This window comes from Pseudochaenichthys georgianus, chromosome 5 (assembly GCF_902827115.2).
Source record: "Pseudochaenichthys georgianus chromosome 5, fPseGeo1.2, whole genome shotgun sequence".
Classification (NCBI taxonomy): Eukaryota; Metazoa; Chordata; class Actinopteri; order Perciformes; family Channichthyidae; genus Pseudochaenichthys; species Pseudochaenichthys georgianus.
This window is the reverse complement of record NC_047507.1, coordinates 19898951-19915933: the sequence shown is the minus strand read 5'-3', so window position 1 is coordinate 19915933 and position 16983 is coordinate 19898951. Positions and strand designations below refer to the sequence as shown.

At 39.7% G+C, this 16983-nt stretch overlaps 3 protein-coding genes across 3 annotated transcripts; all 3 read left to right on the top strand.

Annotated features, from left to right (window-relative positions):
* Positions 1 to 704: 704 nt before the first annotated feature.
* slc25a34 (solute carrier family 25 member 34) lies at positions 705 to 7380 on the top strand. Its single transcript, XM_034083533.2, has 6 exons — positions 705 to 987; positions 1407 to 2157; positions 4844 to 4909; positions 5373 to 5525; positions 5646 to 5780; positions 6083 to 7380. Exons 2-6 carry the CDS (start codon positions 1657 to 1659, stop codon positions 6257 to 6259), a joined length of 1032 nt encoding a protein of 343 aa, XP_033939424.1. The 5' UTR covers positions 705 to 987; positions 1407 to 1656; the 3' UTR covers positions 6260 to 7380.
* Positions 7240 to 9559, top strand: LOC117446983 (transmembrane protein 82-like). Its single transcript, XM_071203299.1, has 7 exons — positions 7240 to 7321; positions 7431 to 7503; positions 7586 to 7776; positions 7948 to 7967; positions 8354 to 8771; positions 9015 to 9199; positions 9369 to 9559. The coding sequence occupies exons 1-7, from the start codon at positions 7240 to 7242 to the stop codon at positions 9459 to 9461; spliced, it is 1062 nt and encodes a 353-aa protein (XP_071059400.1). The 3' UTR covers positions 9462 to 9559.
* Positions 9560 to 12006: 2447 nt separating this feature from the next.
* Positions 12007 to 16396, top strand: fblim1 (filamin binding LIM protein 1). Its single transcript, XM_034082160.2, has 8 exons — positions 12007 to 12090; positions 12447 to 12813; positions 13343 to 13500; positions 14031 to 14124; positions 14217 to 14386; positions 14821 to 14999; positions 15236 to 15356; positions 15457 to 16396. Exons 2-8 carry the CDS (start codon positions 12471 to 12473, stop codon positions 15565 to 15567), a joined length of 1176 nt encoding a protein of 391 aa, XP_033938051.1. The 5' UTR covers positions 12007 to 12090; positions 12447 to 12470; the 3' UTR covers positions 15568 to 16396.
* Positions 16397 to 16983: the final 587 nt, after the last annotated feature.

Here is a 16983-nt window from a genome sequence, read left to right as displayed (position 1 = left end):
TGATTTTATATGCAGCTGGAAACCTAAATATGATATTTAAAAAGGACTATGCTTAATGGTAATATTTAAACACTACTGGGTTTATAGATTTATTTGAAAATATTTGCAATTTTTCAATTTTTTTGCAATTTTGCAATAAGCAGTTGTAAGTTGTGCATTTAAAACCTGTAAAATGTCTATGAAATTGTCATTGAATGTTCAAGTTATTAGCATTAGGTCATTTTTCTTTCATTCGTGAACTGACATCTAATTTGAATTGAAAAAAGTTGCTGAAACGGAAGTCCTTTTCTGCTTATTTTTAAATGGTTCAAAAATATAACCAACCCATCTTTTGATTTGTAGGTTGAGTTTCAAGACTTCTTTTCCCAAAAATCATTAGAGCTGTAGAAGTGCGCCCTCAAGTGTCTGCTCTACATACAGTAGACGAGTCTTTTTTTCGTCATCATTTATAGCTAATACACAAACAAACACCTAGCAGTTGTGAGTACGTTTTTCTTAATGTTTTATACAAACATGTTCTGGTTACCATGAGAAAATAACTAAGTTAAACAAATAGTTCAGAGGTAAAACAGCACGGGTTTGTTTGTTTTGTTTCTGAGATTGTCCTCATTTATCTCCAGCAGATTAACCTGGTTCAGACACTTGAGAGTCAGTATCGTCTCCTTTCCCTCAGACAGTCTCTCCCCCCCTCTTTGACCAACCATAACCTTTTACCCAGAGAGCTCCCATAGGTCCAGTGCGGGGGCGGAGCGGAGCGCTGTGATTGGTGCAGTCCAGGGAATGATGCAGCGCTGTGATTGGTGCAGCCCCGGGGATGTGATGATGTGGCAGACAGCACGGAAACCGTATTGGCTCCGGTGCATATACAGTCTGCTCCGGTGAGACTGAAGGGGAGGAAACCTTGACAATGAATGTGCTGAGGACACATGTTTACAATGATGGGGGAGAGAGGAGGAATGGAGCTGCACAGGAGGATCACCAAACACTGTGAGTTTCTGAATGAAGTATCAAGATTCAAGAGACATTTTCCAGAACTTTCAAAAGGCTCAGGAGAGTAGTTTGTTCTATTTGAGTGTGTATGCACGTGTCACTTGTACCATGTTAGTTTAATGAAGTTGAATGTTGGTTTGAATGAGTTTGACTATAGTGGCTGGTGGCTTGTGAGTGTCAGGTGAACTTCAGTGTGCGAGATCGTCTGCTCTTGAAGATGTCCTCTATCGTTTGTTCAGGTTTAGTGGCTTCAAATGTGTTTGCCATGTGAGCTAATACCTGTTGAATATTTCCATTCCAACACCTCACAGTCTGTCTCTTGAAGCACAAGCACTATTTGTCCAGCCTTTTGTGAACACACCTGAACCTCACAATGATTATTTTTATAACTTACACATGAATACATTCTCTTGCAGATGGTGCCTCTGTTGAACAGACCGACAGTCAAGGAAGCTAATGAAAGCCTCTACAGAGGGACACCAATGCACTCACTGACCTGCATTGTCGCAGGGGACACATACCAAACTTATGTTAGATGAGTTATCACAAAAGCTGATATCATCACTGGCTTCATTGTTCTGTACTAAGTGAGATGCACAATCCCTGTTCCCTAACAAACTGATTAAAGGGGGACAAGTCACACTGACAGGACACTCACTTCCAGGGATGACAGATGTTCAGCTGCTGAAACCTTCACCAGAAGAGTCTGTGTTTGGTGCCCAGCCTTCCCACAGGATGGCATCCACTGTGTCTGCGGGACCCCGCAGCGTCCTCGGCCCCTCGCGGCCCCCTCTGGCCGTCTGGCCTCCTCTGGACTTTGCTCTGGGAGCTTTCTCCTGCTGCGCTGCCTGTGTCTTCACCAACCCCCTGGAGGTGGTAAAGACTCGTCTGCAGCTTCAGGGAGAGCTGCGTGCACGGGGGTCCTACCAGAGACACTACCGCGGGGCCCTGCAGGCCCTGTGGGTGGTGGGCCGCACAGACGGGCTCCGGGGCCTGCAGAAGGGACTCTCTGCCGGGCTGATGTACCAGGGTGTGATGAACGGTGTGAGGCTGGGCTCCTACTCATACTGTGAATCTCTGGGTGTCACCTCCTTCCACGGGGGGAGTCTGCTGTCAGGGGCTGTGGCCGGGGCCCTGGGGGCCTTCATTGCCTCTCCTGCCTACCTGGTAAGTTTACTACAGTTTCTTTCTTTAAAGCAACCTCTATTTCAGAAGTTCCCCTCATCAAAGGATGCAGTTCTTGTGTGAGCAGTTTGAAGTGAATGTTACCCTCTTCAGACTCTCGTGTATTTTGTGTTAAAGTTCAAGGTCATTGTTCTTGTCTCTCTAGGGGACATTTGTTTTGCTGCCAGGGTTCACAAAAAGAAAACCTCATCGACAAGTCAACACAACAAAACACAGAGCCAGAGCATAGAAATGGAAATGAATACACATCTACCTGAAGTTTTACTGCCCATTTTAATTATACATTATCAGTGTTTCTCTTTGGAAACCATTGATAGCTCCTGGTCTCAATTGATCAGTATAGCTCAGCTCTTTTATGTTTTCGATTAAATCAGTATGTATTACAAGCCATTGTAGTGTATGCTATGTTGTGGCCAGCTACTGTATACAAAATGCATACCTAAAAGATGAATGTTACCGTTGAAGCATAATCTTGGGTTGTAGTTGTCTCTTTTTTGTAAACATTTGAAATAAGTCCTCTTAATGTTGGACAATATATCTGCCATGAGGTCATTTGGGGGTTTCTGTGTGAACCCTTAAGGTCAAAAACTAGACGTAATGGGAAATTGAAACCCCATGTACCACAATGGTGGCTCCTTAGATTAGGTTACACTCCAACTGTAACACGTTAAAGAAAACCAAATAAGTTAAATAATTAACAGCAACTGTTGTTAACCACTGACTTAAAGAAGGCTTGAGCTCATGTGAAAAGACGATATGTGTAATTAATTACTCTTTGTGTTAAGCTTCAGATAAATTATGCAAAAGTGTTTAGTGTAACACTCTTTTTACTCAAACAGACCATGCAGTTTGAATACACCTGTTCTATGACCTCAACCATCAGACCATGTTTGCACCTGGTGTAGCAACAAAATGCATTTGTCAGCTTTTGTAAACGCATTAGCGACAGCCACTATAAAGTGAAGTTAGATTACACTGTTCATTTGCGCACAATGCTTGCGTAACACGATAAAGCAAGAGCTGTCCAAAGGTCATTCATATCAGTCACTATTAGTCATACTTTTTATGGTGTGTTTCTATAGTAAAGGAAAGGTTCAACTGTAAATCTGGATGATGCTCTTTCTATTTAAATCGCCTTAGAAAGTATTATTTTCAAGACCAGCACGGACAGGAGAAAAAAGTGGATCTGAGAATTGTATGTAAGTTAGAAAAACGTTTAGACACAACGATAACTTCTCTGTCACAAAAGGAAAATATAAAGAGGAAAGCTTCTAAAGGAGTTTTTAAAGAGGAAAAAATGAAAACAACAGCATCTGAGTAAAATAAATGGGGACAGAAACACCTTCTATTACAATCTATTGAGATTTGAGTAATTAAGATTATATTCAATCCTGTGCATGATGTATAACATTTTAAATGGATTGGCCTATCCTCTAATCTGTGACTTTATGTACTCACTCAGTAAAGTCTATCAGATCCTCAAAAATACAGTTTTTTAAAATGTATTTTACTTGTGACCTGCCAAGGAACTACAAATGCAATTTAGTTTCAGGCTATGAAATTATGGTGGTAACTTTTATTTTTTTAACTGTACATGGTCCGTTTTGAAACAACCTACCGTAATAATAAATGATTTGGAAAAAGGTATAAAAATACATTTGGAAAAACTTAAATTAAAAGGTGACATTGCAAACCACAAGCATTTAGCTTCAACAAAGGTATTGTAACTCAACATAATGAGAGAAAGGAAAGCCAACAAGCTCGATTTCAAAGAGGTCTCAAATTTCCTACATCTATTTTAATGCAGCATGAGCGCTCGTGAGGGAAGGCACATTATATGGGTGTATGTGGTAGTCCGCTTAATCACAGATAAGGTTTTAATGACATCTACTTTGGAAAGAATACAAGATAAAACTATGATCTAAGGATGACTAGTATACCTGTCCACATGGATGAGTAAAACTTTTTTTGATTAACCACCGGGTCACATCCAGGTCCCTTTCAGCTTTAAGTACATCTATAAAACAAGACGAGACTCAAAATGTTTAGACATTCACACCTGTCTGTCTCTGTTTCTTGAATTGCAATTTATGAATGTCCTCTGCATGTCTTTTAAACGGCAGGAGAAGTGTTGTTGTGATTCTTTCTCAGATGTCAGTCAATACATTTGAACCATCTTTGCACCGTCATGGAAACGCAACGCAACCTTTTGCACTGTCATGGAAAGACAAAATAGTTTTGACAACACATTTGACTATATCTAGTTCACTAAATATACTCCACACTCCGCTTCCACCTACCCACTGCTGCCAGAAATATACAGTATCGTGTGGCTGCTTGGTGCTGGCAGTGAGTGAAGGACGCAGGGCTGAAGGTCATTTTTATTGAAACTTAAGAACAACTAGAGAGCCATTTTGGTTTTGTGCATGATATTACTGCTGTTTGATATTTAGGGACTCAATTGAGGACTACTGAGGAATTTATTTGTCGCAACAAGTTTATGTTATGTGACTTAAATCTGGTCATTGTTAGCAGAGTTACCTGTCATTGTTGCATCTGACACGGACATTAACTGACGTATGGACAATAATTAGTCTGTTTTTTACGGCCTAGGATTTAACACTGGCTGAATACTGATTAATCATTTGTGCTTCATTGTTCCCTACAGGTGAAGACCCACCTGCAGGCTCAGACTGTGGAGGCCATAGCAGTAGGCCACCAGCATAACCACCTGGTAAGACACATGAATACATTATTCGTTGTTTCATCTGAAAGGATGTCATAGTAAACATGTCATGAAATGCTTAGGAAAATAGTATGCGTTTTACATAAAAAATGAAAAGCCTTCTTTATTTTTCCTGTAATTTAGGAAGACAATGCGATAACACTATATCGAGATACTCTATATACTGATTTTAATGTCTGTAAGTTGTAGGGATGAATGAATACAAATACAGCTCTGATCACGAGATCCAGTGGTCTTAATGCCATCAAGAAACGTTTTTACACAAACGGCATTGCACTGCTGTTATAGTCAGACTACATACAGTGCGCTGATATGAAACAATACATGGCTTTTCAATCCATTATTCAACATATTTCTATCAACATCTACCACCACATGATATACACTGTATCATTAAGTGCTATTATCTGTTACTTCCAGCACACCAATGCCTTGGTTTTCTTCTTTTCAGGGAGTGTCTGATGCCTTTGTTACCATATATAGAAGAGACGGTGTAATTGGTCTGTGGAGGGGTGTGAATGGGGCCGTGCCTCGGGTCATGATGGGATCAGCTGCTCAACTGGCAACCTTCACGTCAGCCAAGGAATGGGTGTCAAATTCTCAGGTAGAAGAGATAAACAGCTGACAGTTTTATAACACTTATTTAACAGTTGTCGTCGATCCATCAGCTAAAAAGTAAACAAGTCAACATCTGTTTGTAATCCATTTATTTTATTTTATGTAGTGGGTTAGTCCTAACAGCTGGCTCACGACTTTGATAGCCGCCATGATCAGTGGAGTAGCTGTCGCCGTCAGCATGACACCTTTTGACGTCATCAGTACACGACTATACAATCAGCCCGTGGATGAGTTTCGTAGGGTGAGTTTAAATAACCTATGTTAAGTCCTCGACTAAAGAAAGTCTTAGTTGATTTAATCAACAGATGTGTAACGCTTAGTTTCTCCGTAGAGATTTGTGCAAAACATCTATTTCAATTGTGTTTTGTGCATCAAAGTAAATGAAAATAAATAATTTTGCATTAAAATAGCAATAGAATAATGACTACATCAAATAGATGCTCCTTTTCATAAAAATGTGTTCTTGCGCTAAATAATGGCACAAAAACGTTAAAAGTATTCTGGCCAAATCAACCTAACACTGTTTTCTGATCCATCTTTCAGGGGCGTCTGTACCATGGATTTTCAGATTGTATGCTGAAGGTGTGCCAGGCTGAGGGCCTGAGGGGCTTTTATAAAGGCATGGGCCCGGTCTTCCTGCGCCTGGCCCCACACACAATGCTCAGCATGCTGTTCTGGGATCTGCTGAGGCAACAGACAGTGAAGGACCAACAGGGCTGAAACATCCTGAACCACTGACTCCACTCGGCTACTCTAACCTTAACACTGAATATCGGACCTTCTCACAGACGAGTCATATCAATCTTGTCTTCTAACATTTTCTCAGAACAAGAATGAGCGTATTTTACGTGGAGCAATTTAAGTGACACTCCCTGTGTTTGAAGAAAAGAAGATGGATCAGCATTAAATGCTTCATAAAGTTCGAAACATGTTGCACAGACTCAAACTAACGTTTTCAGGGATTTCTACAATTTCTTAAATGTATGCTGTTAAACTACCAAGTGTTGCCTTTAATACCTCAAAATGAATTGTATGCGTCTGCTGGCAGTAAAGCTAAAAAGAGAGGAGTGAGAGTCCTGATGGCTCGCAGTCATATTAATTTAGTTCAGATAAAAACACAAGCCTGGATTATTAAAACACGAGCTCTGTATTATATGTATCTCCCAGTGTGGCTGCTGTGATTTGTTGCAGGTTAAATCATTCTATTTGCCTTATCTGTTAAATGTGAGAAAAAAACATCGGATGGGAATGTTTTTATTTGCTGACATATCAAATTGAGGTATTTATGTCCGGATTGTAACCTAAAAATACTTCAAGCCTTTGAATATTAACAATAATAAGTTATTTTGTATCCTCTTGGACATAATTGCAGCATCTTTTAATTACATAATATCTAAGATGCATTGTAAGCAAAGGGTGATTCTACTTAATCTGGTTAAACAGGGATCTGTTAGCCTAGTTTTTGAGAGGATTTCAGCCTCTTTGATCAGCAAATGATTAGAATGACGAACAAACTCCAATCACATTTGACCTTTGGACCTTAAACATGGAGCTCACTAAGGGGAGGAAATAAAGGCAGGGTGAAGGTTTGGCACTCAGCATTAACTGACCTGTAGTTTCTAAACAGGTTTTTAGATTGAAAAGCATGGGTGGGTGATCATAGCACGGTATCTACTGTATATTATAAGGAAACCATAAAAATGTTCTTTCCCTTCTCCTGGATCCTGGGAATTTTTGAATGGATTATTTTAGATTCCAACCCACTAGACTGTTTCTTTCAAGGTGAGTCGATCGTATGTTTATATCTTCATCGCAATAAAAATCAGACTTTGGGTACAGTACTTTCTTTGGATACTTATTTTTTGGCTGTGGTGTTATTTATGCTTCAAAGGTCTTGTGGGTGCCTGTGGTATAGCAGTGCTGTGCAACTTGTTGAGAGTCTACAACTTTATTCAAACATGCAGGTGAGTTATTTGAAAGGAGAAAACTGTATTGTATGTATGTGTTTGTCTATTATGTGCATTTTTTGTCTAATTACCCACACAGTGATTCTGAGACTGAAACTGAAAGCAAACAGAACTCCTCCCCAACTGGCAGTCGTCTGAGAGGAAACTGGACCACATCTCTCCAGTTCTGGTTCCTGACGGTCCTTCTGTCTCTGGTGGGATCGAGGGTTTCCTCTCTGATCGTGCTGGAGTTTTCTCTGAGCTCTTTCTTCCTGGGCAACAGCACGACTGGTGAGTGTCCCAAACACATGAACAAATAACGCATTGATTTAGACTTGTTATATGTATGTGTCTTCTCTTAGGGGGGCATTATTGCCCTAACGATATAAAATAATCTATCATGTTTCTTTTTTATATATTGTTTGAAAAATAGGTTATGCTTATGTTTCTCTTTAATTTCAGTTCATTCTGCTCTAACATTTGTAAATGATAAAGTACCTTTTTAAGTAGTTTTTTATTCACACAGTTGAACTGAATATGGCTTTATCATGTGTGTATTTAACTTTTTATTGAATTACCAGAAAACATGCTTTGTGTTTTTTATGATTTTTAAATATAATAATAATAATAATAATAATAGATGAAATTTGTATAGCGCCTTTCAAGGGACCCAAGGCCACTTTACATGGTGAACAAACAAACAACCAAAGGGGAAAATAATAAAGTAAAACATTTAATAAATAGCAGTAGGAGTGGAAGCAGGGGGAAAGATATGAAATGACACCCTACCATAGTGTTCAACATGTAGATATTTCCAATGCTTGTCTAACCTATTTTCATCCAAACTCCTAAACCAATGTGAACTCAGGATGCTGATGGCAGAAGCCTGGAGTTGCTGCTGATCCAGAGCCAGTTCACTCTGGGTTGTGGGCTCTCCTGTACTCTGGGCTACCTCCATCAGGGGGCTCCACACAGCTCCATCAGCCTCTTTCTGGCAGCTGCTCTCAGCTGGGCACTGGCAAGTGTCAGCCACAGTCTGTGGAGCCATGTGGCCAGACTCTACCCACTTCATAGCACAGAGCGTCACTGTGGGAAGTGCATCACCCTCCTGGCCTCCGGACACACCATAGTGGCTTCACTGCAAAGAGCGGTCGTCTTGGTCTTCGCTCTAGCAGCTGTGGCTTCCACCGCCACGGTTTATGACCACTTCTTGACCCAGAAGGATGCACTCAAGTTTTGGACTCCATTGACGCTTTGCTACTCCATCCTGGTGGTCTACGTCCAAGGTGATTGTCTAGCCTAGTATAGAGGTCAGGAAAATGGTCTTTAAAAATATTTCTCGTATTCTTTAATGAGATCAGATAACCTTGTTTAATATTGTGCATTTCTAATAGCAGGCCATAAGGGATGCACCTAAAAATGGCACCAATAAAACAATACATAGAAAATTAGGCCATAAAATACCACAAAAAACACAATAATGAATGTTATTATACTGTTGTATACGTTTTGTTGTTTATTTTGCACAGAGGATCAGCAGCGTAAGCCCGGCACAGAAGCTCTGTTTCACACTGTGGTGCTACGGCTGGGAGCCCTGCTGGTGCTGGTGCTGACCGTGGGCAACTGGTCCGATGTGCTCCACGTCCTCATCACTTTTCTGGGGGAAGCGGTCAGCCTGTTGCCCTCTCAGGATCTGCTGAGAGCCTCGTTACAGGTCTGTGTGAATCAACTCTTCACTCAGCGATTTTACATATTTGATGTTCCCTTTTTGGACTGCGATTTATCGAGTATAACTATTTCTCTATTAAAGAACTGTTGTGCTACTTGTAAGTAATTTTGAGAAATCTGAAAATTACATTTATTTTGTCATGCTTCACTTTTAGGAAAAAGAAGCTACACGCGTAAGAAAATATCAACCGAACTTCAATCGCAAATTGAAGGATCGTAGGATGGACACATCATCAGATGACAGTTGATGGAGCACCCAAAATCTACCACGAAACCGGACACTACCTCGAATTTCAATGAATCCTAATAACACTGTTTACATAATAAAAGAATACACACTTGATGGCACTAATTGTAGACTAACTGTTATTGGTATTCTTTTTTTTAAACAGAAGGCAAGAGGAGGATTTTGCACCATTTAGCTACTGTTTTCCAGTATGATGTGGAGATGTTTCTGTTATATTATTGATACTTTTGTTATGATAAAGGATTGCCAAGTTGCTTATTAAATATATTGCATTACAGATAATTTTTCTTTAGTAACAGCATAATTGTACCAAACACAAAAGTACTTTTAAAAGTTATTTGATAAGAACAAAGATGAGCAGAAAACTGATGAAATGTCCACACTGTAAACAGATAAGACCTCCACCGCCCCCCTCGTGTTCAATGGTGCCAAGGTTCATCCAACAGCATATTTAAAGTACAGTATGTGGGGCAGAGCAACAAAAGCAGATCTTCCTAACCTGCACACATTTTTGGTCAGGGATTGTAAATATTTTACAATTAATAAAGTAGCCTTTTGATGCATTTTTTACACACTAATTATACTTATTACGTGTATTAGATCTTCTAAACAACTTCACACTTTGAAGACATTATTTTAGAAACACTTCCTTTATGAATAAAACCTTTAAAAGATTTTGATGAGTAGCACAGAAATTGGAGAGTTGGTACATTTTAAACATCAGCGTGCCATATTGGTACCAAATATCCAATTACAGGAACCATAAGTTACTACTAGTTAAAGGGACACTCCACTAATATTCCACATGATATGAGTTACTCGTCAACGTAAGAAGTATGATGCAGAAGTATAAATGATATCCTGTGCCTTTGAAAGGAACTTTGTAAGCTATTTTTGGAAGGGAGGACGTCCTATGAAAGACCCATCCAGTTGCATTTTGGAGAATGCAGCCTTGGTTTTTGGCTGTAGACCCGAGAAGGCACATTATCTTGGCCTCCAGCTCTCACCATTTCCCCAAACTTTATTACTGAAGTACTCCCATGCATGTTACTCAAAGCAGTAATCCTGCTCTCACTTGTGGTGTTTGGCTAAACTAACAGCGTTTCTCCTTGAGAAGTATTTGTTACCCCTGCAGATGTTTGCAATCAGGAAATCAACATCAACAACATGCAATTATCATTGTTTTTATATCTACTGGGCCTCTTCCTGTTGCTTTCTCTTCATTTCCCTGCATTCTGTATCCATTGTTCTCACCAAAGTAGACACAAAACTCCGGATTAATGTAAAACCTTATTTTGGGATGCTGGAAAGTGAACTGAAACTTAATTCTGTAGAAGCATTGAGGAGGTTCAGAGGGTTTAATGAGGATCTTGGCTGTAGGGGGGGCGGAGCGTAGAGGTCTGGGGATTGTGTCATCGGTAGGCATGCTCCCTCCTGCAGCCGTGACATCACCGCAGCATTCCTTTCCACAGAGCAGGAACAACAGAGACCCCCATCACTCCCCTCAGCCCGTCTCCTGTTAACCCTCTCTCACTCTTCTTCCACTCTGACCCACATCGATCACTTTTATTCTCACTCCATCCTCCCTTTTGAGCGTAGAGGGTTTGCCTCAGGAAGCCCATCCCAATATTTGCTGATCAGCAGACCTGATATGTTTCTCTAGTGGAGGGCAGCAAACACAACAAAGCAGCTTTTTCATAGCTCTCACAGACATCACTCAATGCCCCCCCCCCCCACCCTCTCCTAATACACCAATATCTCCTCCTGCACAATGCTCTGATTCATTGCACTGTAATGCTGCTGCTGCTCCTATACGGCTGCCTTCAACCACGAAAGCTCCACCAGGAGAGTCTGATGAAGCCCCCCACATATTATCAGACGTCGGTGGGGCACAAATGGAAGCAATGCCATGTGACACTGATAGTGAGTCAAGGCTTAAGTGATATAATGTAGTGGGGGAAGGGAAGAAGGAAAGAGGGAGAAGAAAAAAGGAGGCAGACTCAATGAGGGAGGTCGGGAAAATAAAGCTGACAGAACAATAAGGCAGAGCTGCACAGGAGAGAGAAAGAGGACAGTGCTGGAAAAGGCAGGTACAGTCACATCCTGCTGGCATGCAAACAGATAAAGAAGTGGGAGGTGGCTGGTGCCTATCTAAGGGCAAACACCTTATGAGATACTCTATGATACTGTATATTACATTGTAAAAAAGTCTGACTGTGTTTTTGTTGGATTACCCAACTGTTGCATGACTCTCTTTGTGTGTCTTTGTGCATGTGTGTGTGATTGTGTTGGTGTGCGTGTGTTTGTGTGAGCCAGCCAAGTTTTCATAATGCATGAATGTGTCCTGTTTTTTTACTGCACTTTGCTCGAGATTAACTGTTCACCTTTTACGGTCGGGAGGGGAGGAGGTATTGTCATTCGGCCAGAGAAGGAGGAGGGGTCGACGGACGAGAGAGTTGGAGGGAGGTGCAGAAGGAAAAGGAGTGGCCTTCTGCTGATAGTCGCCCGAGTAAAGCCTTCTCTCAGTGGCAGCTCACAGGAGGGAAAACAAACCAGAAGTTCTGAGATACAGAGCAGGGAAGGAGAAAGAAGAAAAGACAGAGCTGTCTTCAAACCGCATTTTCTCCCAGGTATGTAAGGGCAGCTTACAGACAGAGTGAGTGGGTTTTAAGAAAACTGTTGATCCAGGTTTGTGCTTTCTGCCTGTAGAACCATTCATTTTGACTAATGAGAGCTGTAAGTGTGTGAGTTTACCTCTCTGAAGTGAGAGTGAGCACTCCCACAAAGTTGACTGAGAGGGTGTGTACAATTAGATTCAGTATTATTGAGATAATAGGGACACAATGCCATGGCCACTATTGGTATACTGTTTTTCTTACACTCACAAATCAAGTAATGTGTTGAGTCTGTGAAGTGTTTCTGAAGGACTATTGAACATTACATATTACAAACAATGTACATCATACTTGTTCTGTCCTCCTTTTAGGCTGTGTGTGGGTTGTATACAGCCATGGCATCAGCAGCTACATCAAAAAGGATGGTGTCCTCTGTCTTCATCACTCTGGCACCTCCTCACCGAGCCACCGTGACACCGCAGCAGCAGCCCGTCCTCAAAGCTCACAGCGCCCCGGCCAGAGACAAGCCTCAAACTGCTGTACGAGTCAGCCCGAGTGACAACATCCCCGTCAGCAGACTTAAGAAAGAGGACAACTCACAGTCTGAGGGCAGTTTAGAGAGCAAAGGCCAGACTCGTCAAGGAGCCTCAGTCAGACATTCAGTCCCCAAGAGCCCCAAACCTGCCCAACCTGAACCCAGCAGAGGAAAGATTCAAGAAGATGATAGAGGGCCTGCAGGTATTCATGATAATATATTTGTATCAGTGTAAACGATTGTTTTGCAAGTTTTAGACCTGTCTTTCCAAAATCTCAGAACCATCAGCAGCATACTAGTTACCTGGTTCTGTGTCAAGTTTTTAACTTTCCAACATTCATCTGACAAAGTTATAAAAATGTAATGCTAATCGGTGAAATCATAGCTCTTTTCTCACACTTAAGTTGTATCTCTAAGGAACAGCTGCTACCGATCTTCTTGAAACATGCAGACATGTGTTCACTTTAGTTTGACTATGAGGAGCAAAACACTTATTTAGGAGACATAACTTCATAAGAATCTTTTTCTCCCTTTAATTTATTTTCTCTTTTATAATTCGCACTTTTTTTCTCTTTTCTTTCTTCTCTAATCATTTTTCTAATTTACTTTTTGGGTTGTTGGCATTTGTATATATATTTGTGTATAATATTTTCTTATTACAACCATCCTCAGTTCTGAATTGAAAAAGATTCTACAAGTTACTAAAAAATAATATTGTTTCTTGCCAAACAGAGCTCTTCCCTGCTCCTCCTCCTGATGCAGCACTTCCTTCATCTTTGGGAACATCGCTCTCTGAAGAATCAGCACTTCCACCACCTCCACCTCCACCTGCACAGACGCCTCCCTCCAGCTCTCTGACCCCAGGCCAGCAGCCCATTTACAACAGAGAGGTATGCACACCTCTGTCACATTTGCATCACTAAAATGTTCATGTCGACCACTGTCATTTACTGTTTTAAACACAAAACTTCACTTAAAAAAAAGCCACCATATTGAAGGATTACAACTGTCGATATAAGTATATACTATGCATTGGTTTGAATGCATAATCTTCAAACACAAAGAGTGATACTTAAAAAAAATACTTAAATAAAAGCACTTTCCAAAATGTAGATATATTCATGATAAATGTTTAGTTCTCATTAATGACAGATTAATGAGATACTTGTATACTCCAAATCTTATAATTATAATTACTTGTAAATCCTCAAGAGGCATTTGTTTCTGCAAAGTTGATTTTATTCTACAACCTCCTTTCCAGTTTGACCTCTATGAGGTTATGTCTTCCTTTACCTTTCTACTAGCATCAACCATGACCACTTTCTGTTATTGTTTTTAAATCAAGCATTTTATAAATAGTGCCAACTTCTGCTCCAGGTTACAGTTGACTTGTACATTAAGCATTTACCTTTCATTTAAGGTGGAAACAAGCACACCATCTAGTGGGTTAAAACAAGATGAACAATCCCATGGGATCCAAAATAATGGGCAAGACACGAGCAGGGAGAGTAGAGGTAACATGATCTCTATTTACACACTCTTCCACTTTGACAATACACATATTATTATGACCCGCTTTGACATGTGATGTTTGTGTACTCTGCAGAGGTGTGTGGCTTCTGCAGGAAACCTGTGGCTCTATCTGAACCCGCAATAGAGGCCTTGAACAGGACGTACCATGATGGTTGCTTTCAGTGTAGATCTTGTCACATTCCCCTGGCTGGTAAACAGTACTACAACAAAGCAGGAATCCCCCTCTGTGAAGACTGCTACCAGGTAAATCAAATCAAAGTTTATTTATAAAGCACATTTAAAAGCGATTTTTGATCGGGCCAAAGTGCTGTACAGGTAGATACTGCCCTGCACGTTTGATTGTTTTTGGATTCTTATTTACTTCTAATCTTTCATGCTTGACGTTAATGCTAACTGTTCTCTTAAGACTGCTTTGATGTTTTACATATTTGAATAGGGGTGTTTCCATACCTTCCATGTGGCTATAGTTAGCTTGCACAGAATTGAAGATTATCCAGCGTGTCACCTGTTGTTAATAATGTTGTGTTATCATTGCATGGTGTGGTTAAAAAATACCAAAATATGAGCTTCAAAAACCGTACATATGATATTTAAGTGGTTTGGTTAAACAGTAGAATTTTTGTATTATTATTTTGTGAGAGAAGTGTATTCCATAACCCTTTTTCTCTCTCTCTTAGGCTAGTCTGGAGCTTTGCTGGGCCTGTGGGGAGGTTATCACAGATCATGTGATCCGTGCACTGGAGCGAGCGTACCACCTTTCTTGTTTTACCTGTGCAACATGTAAACAGGAAATTGGAGAGCAAGCTTTTGCTCAGGGAGAAGTTGGGGAGGTGTATTGCCTCCGGGACTATTACAGGTAGATTGTTAACATTGTGTCAAGCAAATCGCATGGAAACAATCCACAACTCACTTAAGAGGATTTGTGTAAAAAGTGTAAGAAAGAAAATCAACAAATTGCTGTTGAATTTGTTCTTATTATGCTCACCTTGAGTATTGATGACTTTAAACTGGCTATGTTTGAAAGGTGCTATGCAAATGAAGTTGCCTCGAATTATCTAATATTATTTTCTCTCTAAAATGTTGTCCATAAAGGAAGTATGCTCCAAAGTGTAATGCCTGCAACAAGCTAATCATTCCAAAAGAAGATGGTACTGACAGCTATAATGTTCAATGCCTGGGAAACTCATACCATGAGAACTGCTACAGATGTGAGGTAGGAACACAGTGTGTAGCAAACTGCACTGTACACAATGACCGGTGTGCAAACACACATTAATCATCACCAGTGGATAAGTCTTTCTTATCGTCTGCAGGTGTGTGTCATCCAGCTCTCTCCTGAACCAAATGAACACGGCTGCTATCCATTGGAGGGGAAGTTGCTCTGCAAAACCTGCCATCTGAACCTGGTTTCTGGCCAGCACTAACACTGGCCTTGGAGCCGAGACAAACGAATGAAAAAAAGTCACCACTCCAGGTTTAAAAATAATGGGTGACTTCGCATGTGCATTTTACTCTGGATTACAAATGTCACACATATTTTTCAACAATGAAATATGTTTGTTTTTTCTTTCTTATTTTGGATTTTTTTTTTATTATTACAATATATCGTGCTTTGTGAAAATCTTCCTTTTCTTATTTTATACTTGATACATTTGCACTCAATAAAATACAAAATGCACCAAATATATTTATGCAACAGCCTTTTCCAAAATGTACGGCGAGCATTATTTGAGTTTTTTGTAAAAATCTTAATCAGTATAGGCCTAGTGTTTCTCAATCACATTAACCCTTTGTATTAAAAAAACAACTTAAAAAAAGTAAACTAATATATTTTATCTAGAGGCAGGCTCCAACATCTCCAACATGATATTTGCTAAATACACACATACACTTTCATTAAGGATAAACATGGGAAAGAAGATTAACATTTAACTCACAACTGTTATATTGGGGAGGAAATTGACCACGGATATTAGAGCTTGAATAAAATAAAGTGTAACATATACAATAGCACATCTTAAAGCAATTATTATGGACCAGCACTTGAAGATGCTTTTGATGTGACTTCATTTAGAATATATGAAGATTTTTTACAGACCATATATGTTGTACTTTTGCCTGAAAAATAGAACTATTCACACTGAATTGATGTTTCAAGGTTAAAGTCTAATTCAGATCCCAGCTGAAATGTCTCGTTATTTATGTTCTGTATAACAAAATTACATTTGTGTATAAATATATTTCTTTGTATCAGACACATTTATTAAAACATTTTCTGTAAAAAAAATAAAAGCATTTGTGTTGTCTTTTTCTGGTCTTTAAAGTGAGCTTATATAACTTTTGAAATACATCAGCCATTCCCCTGACTCTAATCAATATCTTCCCCTTCTCATCATGAACATAGATCTCTGGGTTTCAGACATTTGAAAACATTTTATGTCCTTGGAATGTGTGATGCACATTATTCACTATCTTCTGACATTAGAAATGTAACAATAAATTGATTAACTGATCCAGAGATTTATATGTAGGCTGGTCCTAGTTTTTGCTTGTGTTCACAAACAATAAAAAAAAAACATTGACTGTGGTTGCAATTATCAGCAGCCCATTAGGAACTATTTGTCAGGGAATAGGTTCAACATAAAGGAAAATGTTAGATTCCTTTATTTACAGCGTTAATGCAAAAGTGTCATAGCAAACAAGGGAGAAAATAATATAGCTAACATGTTAAATGTGGAGAAAATCACACATTAGTAATACAAGAATAATAAAGACAAAGAAGTACTTATCCATGGCAAAAAAATTGTAGCAGCTGTTATAGCATAGTGACATTATAAGCT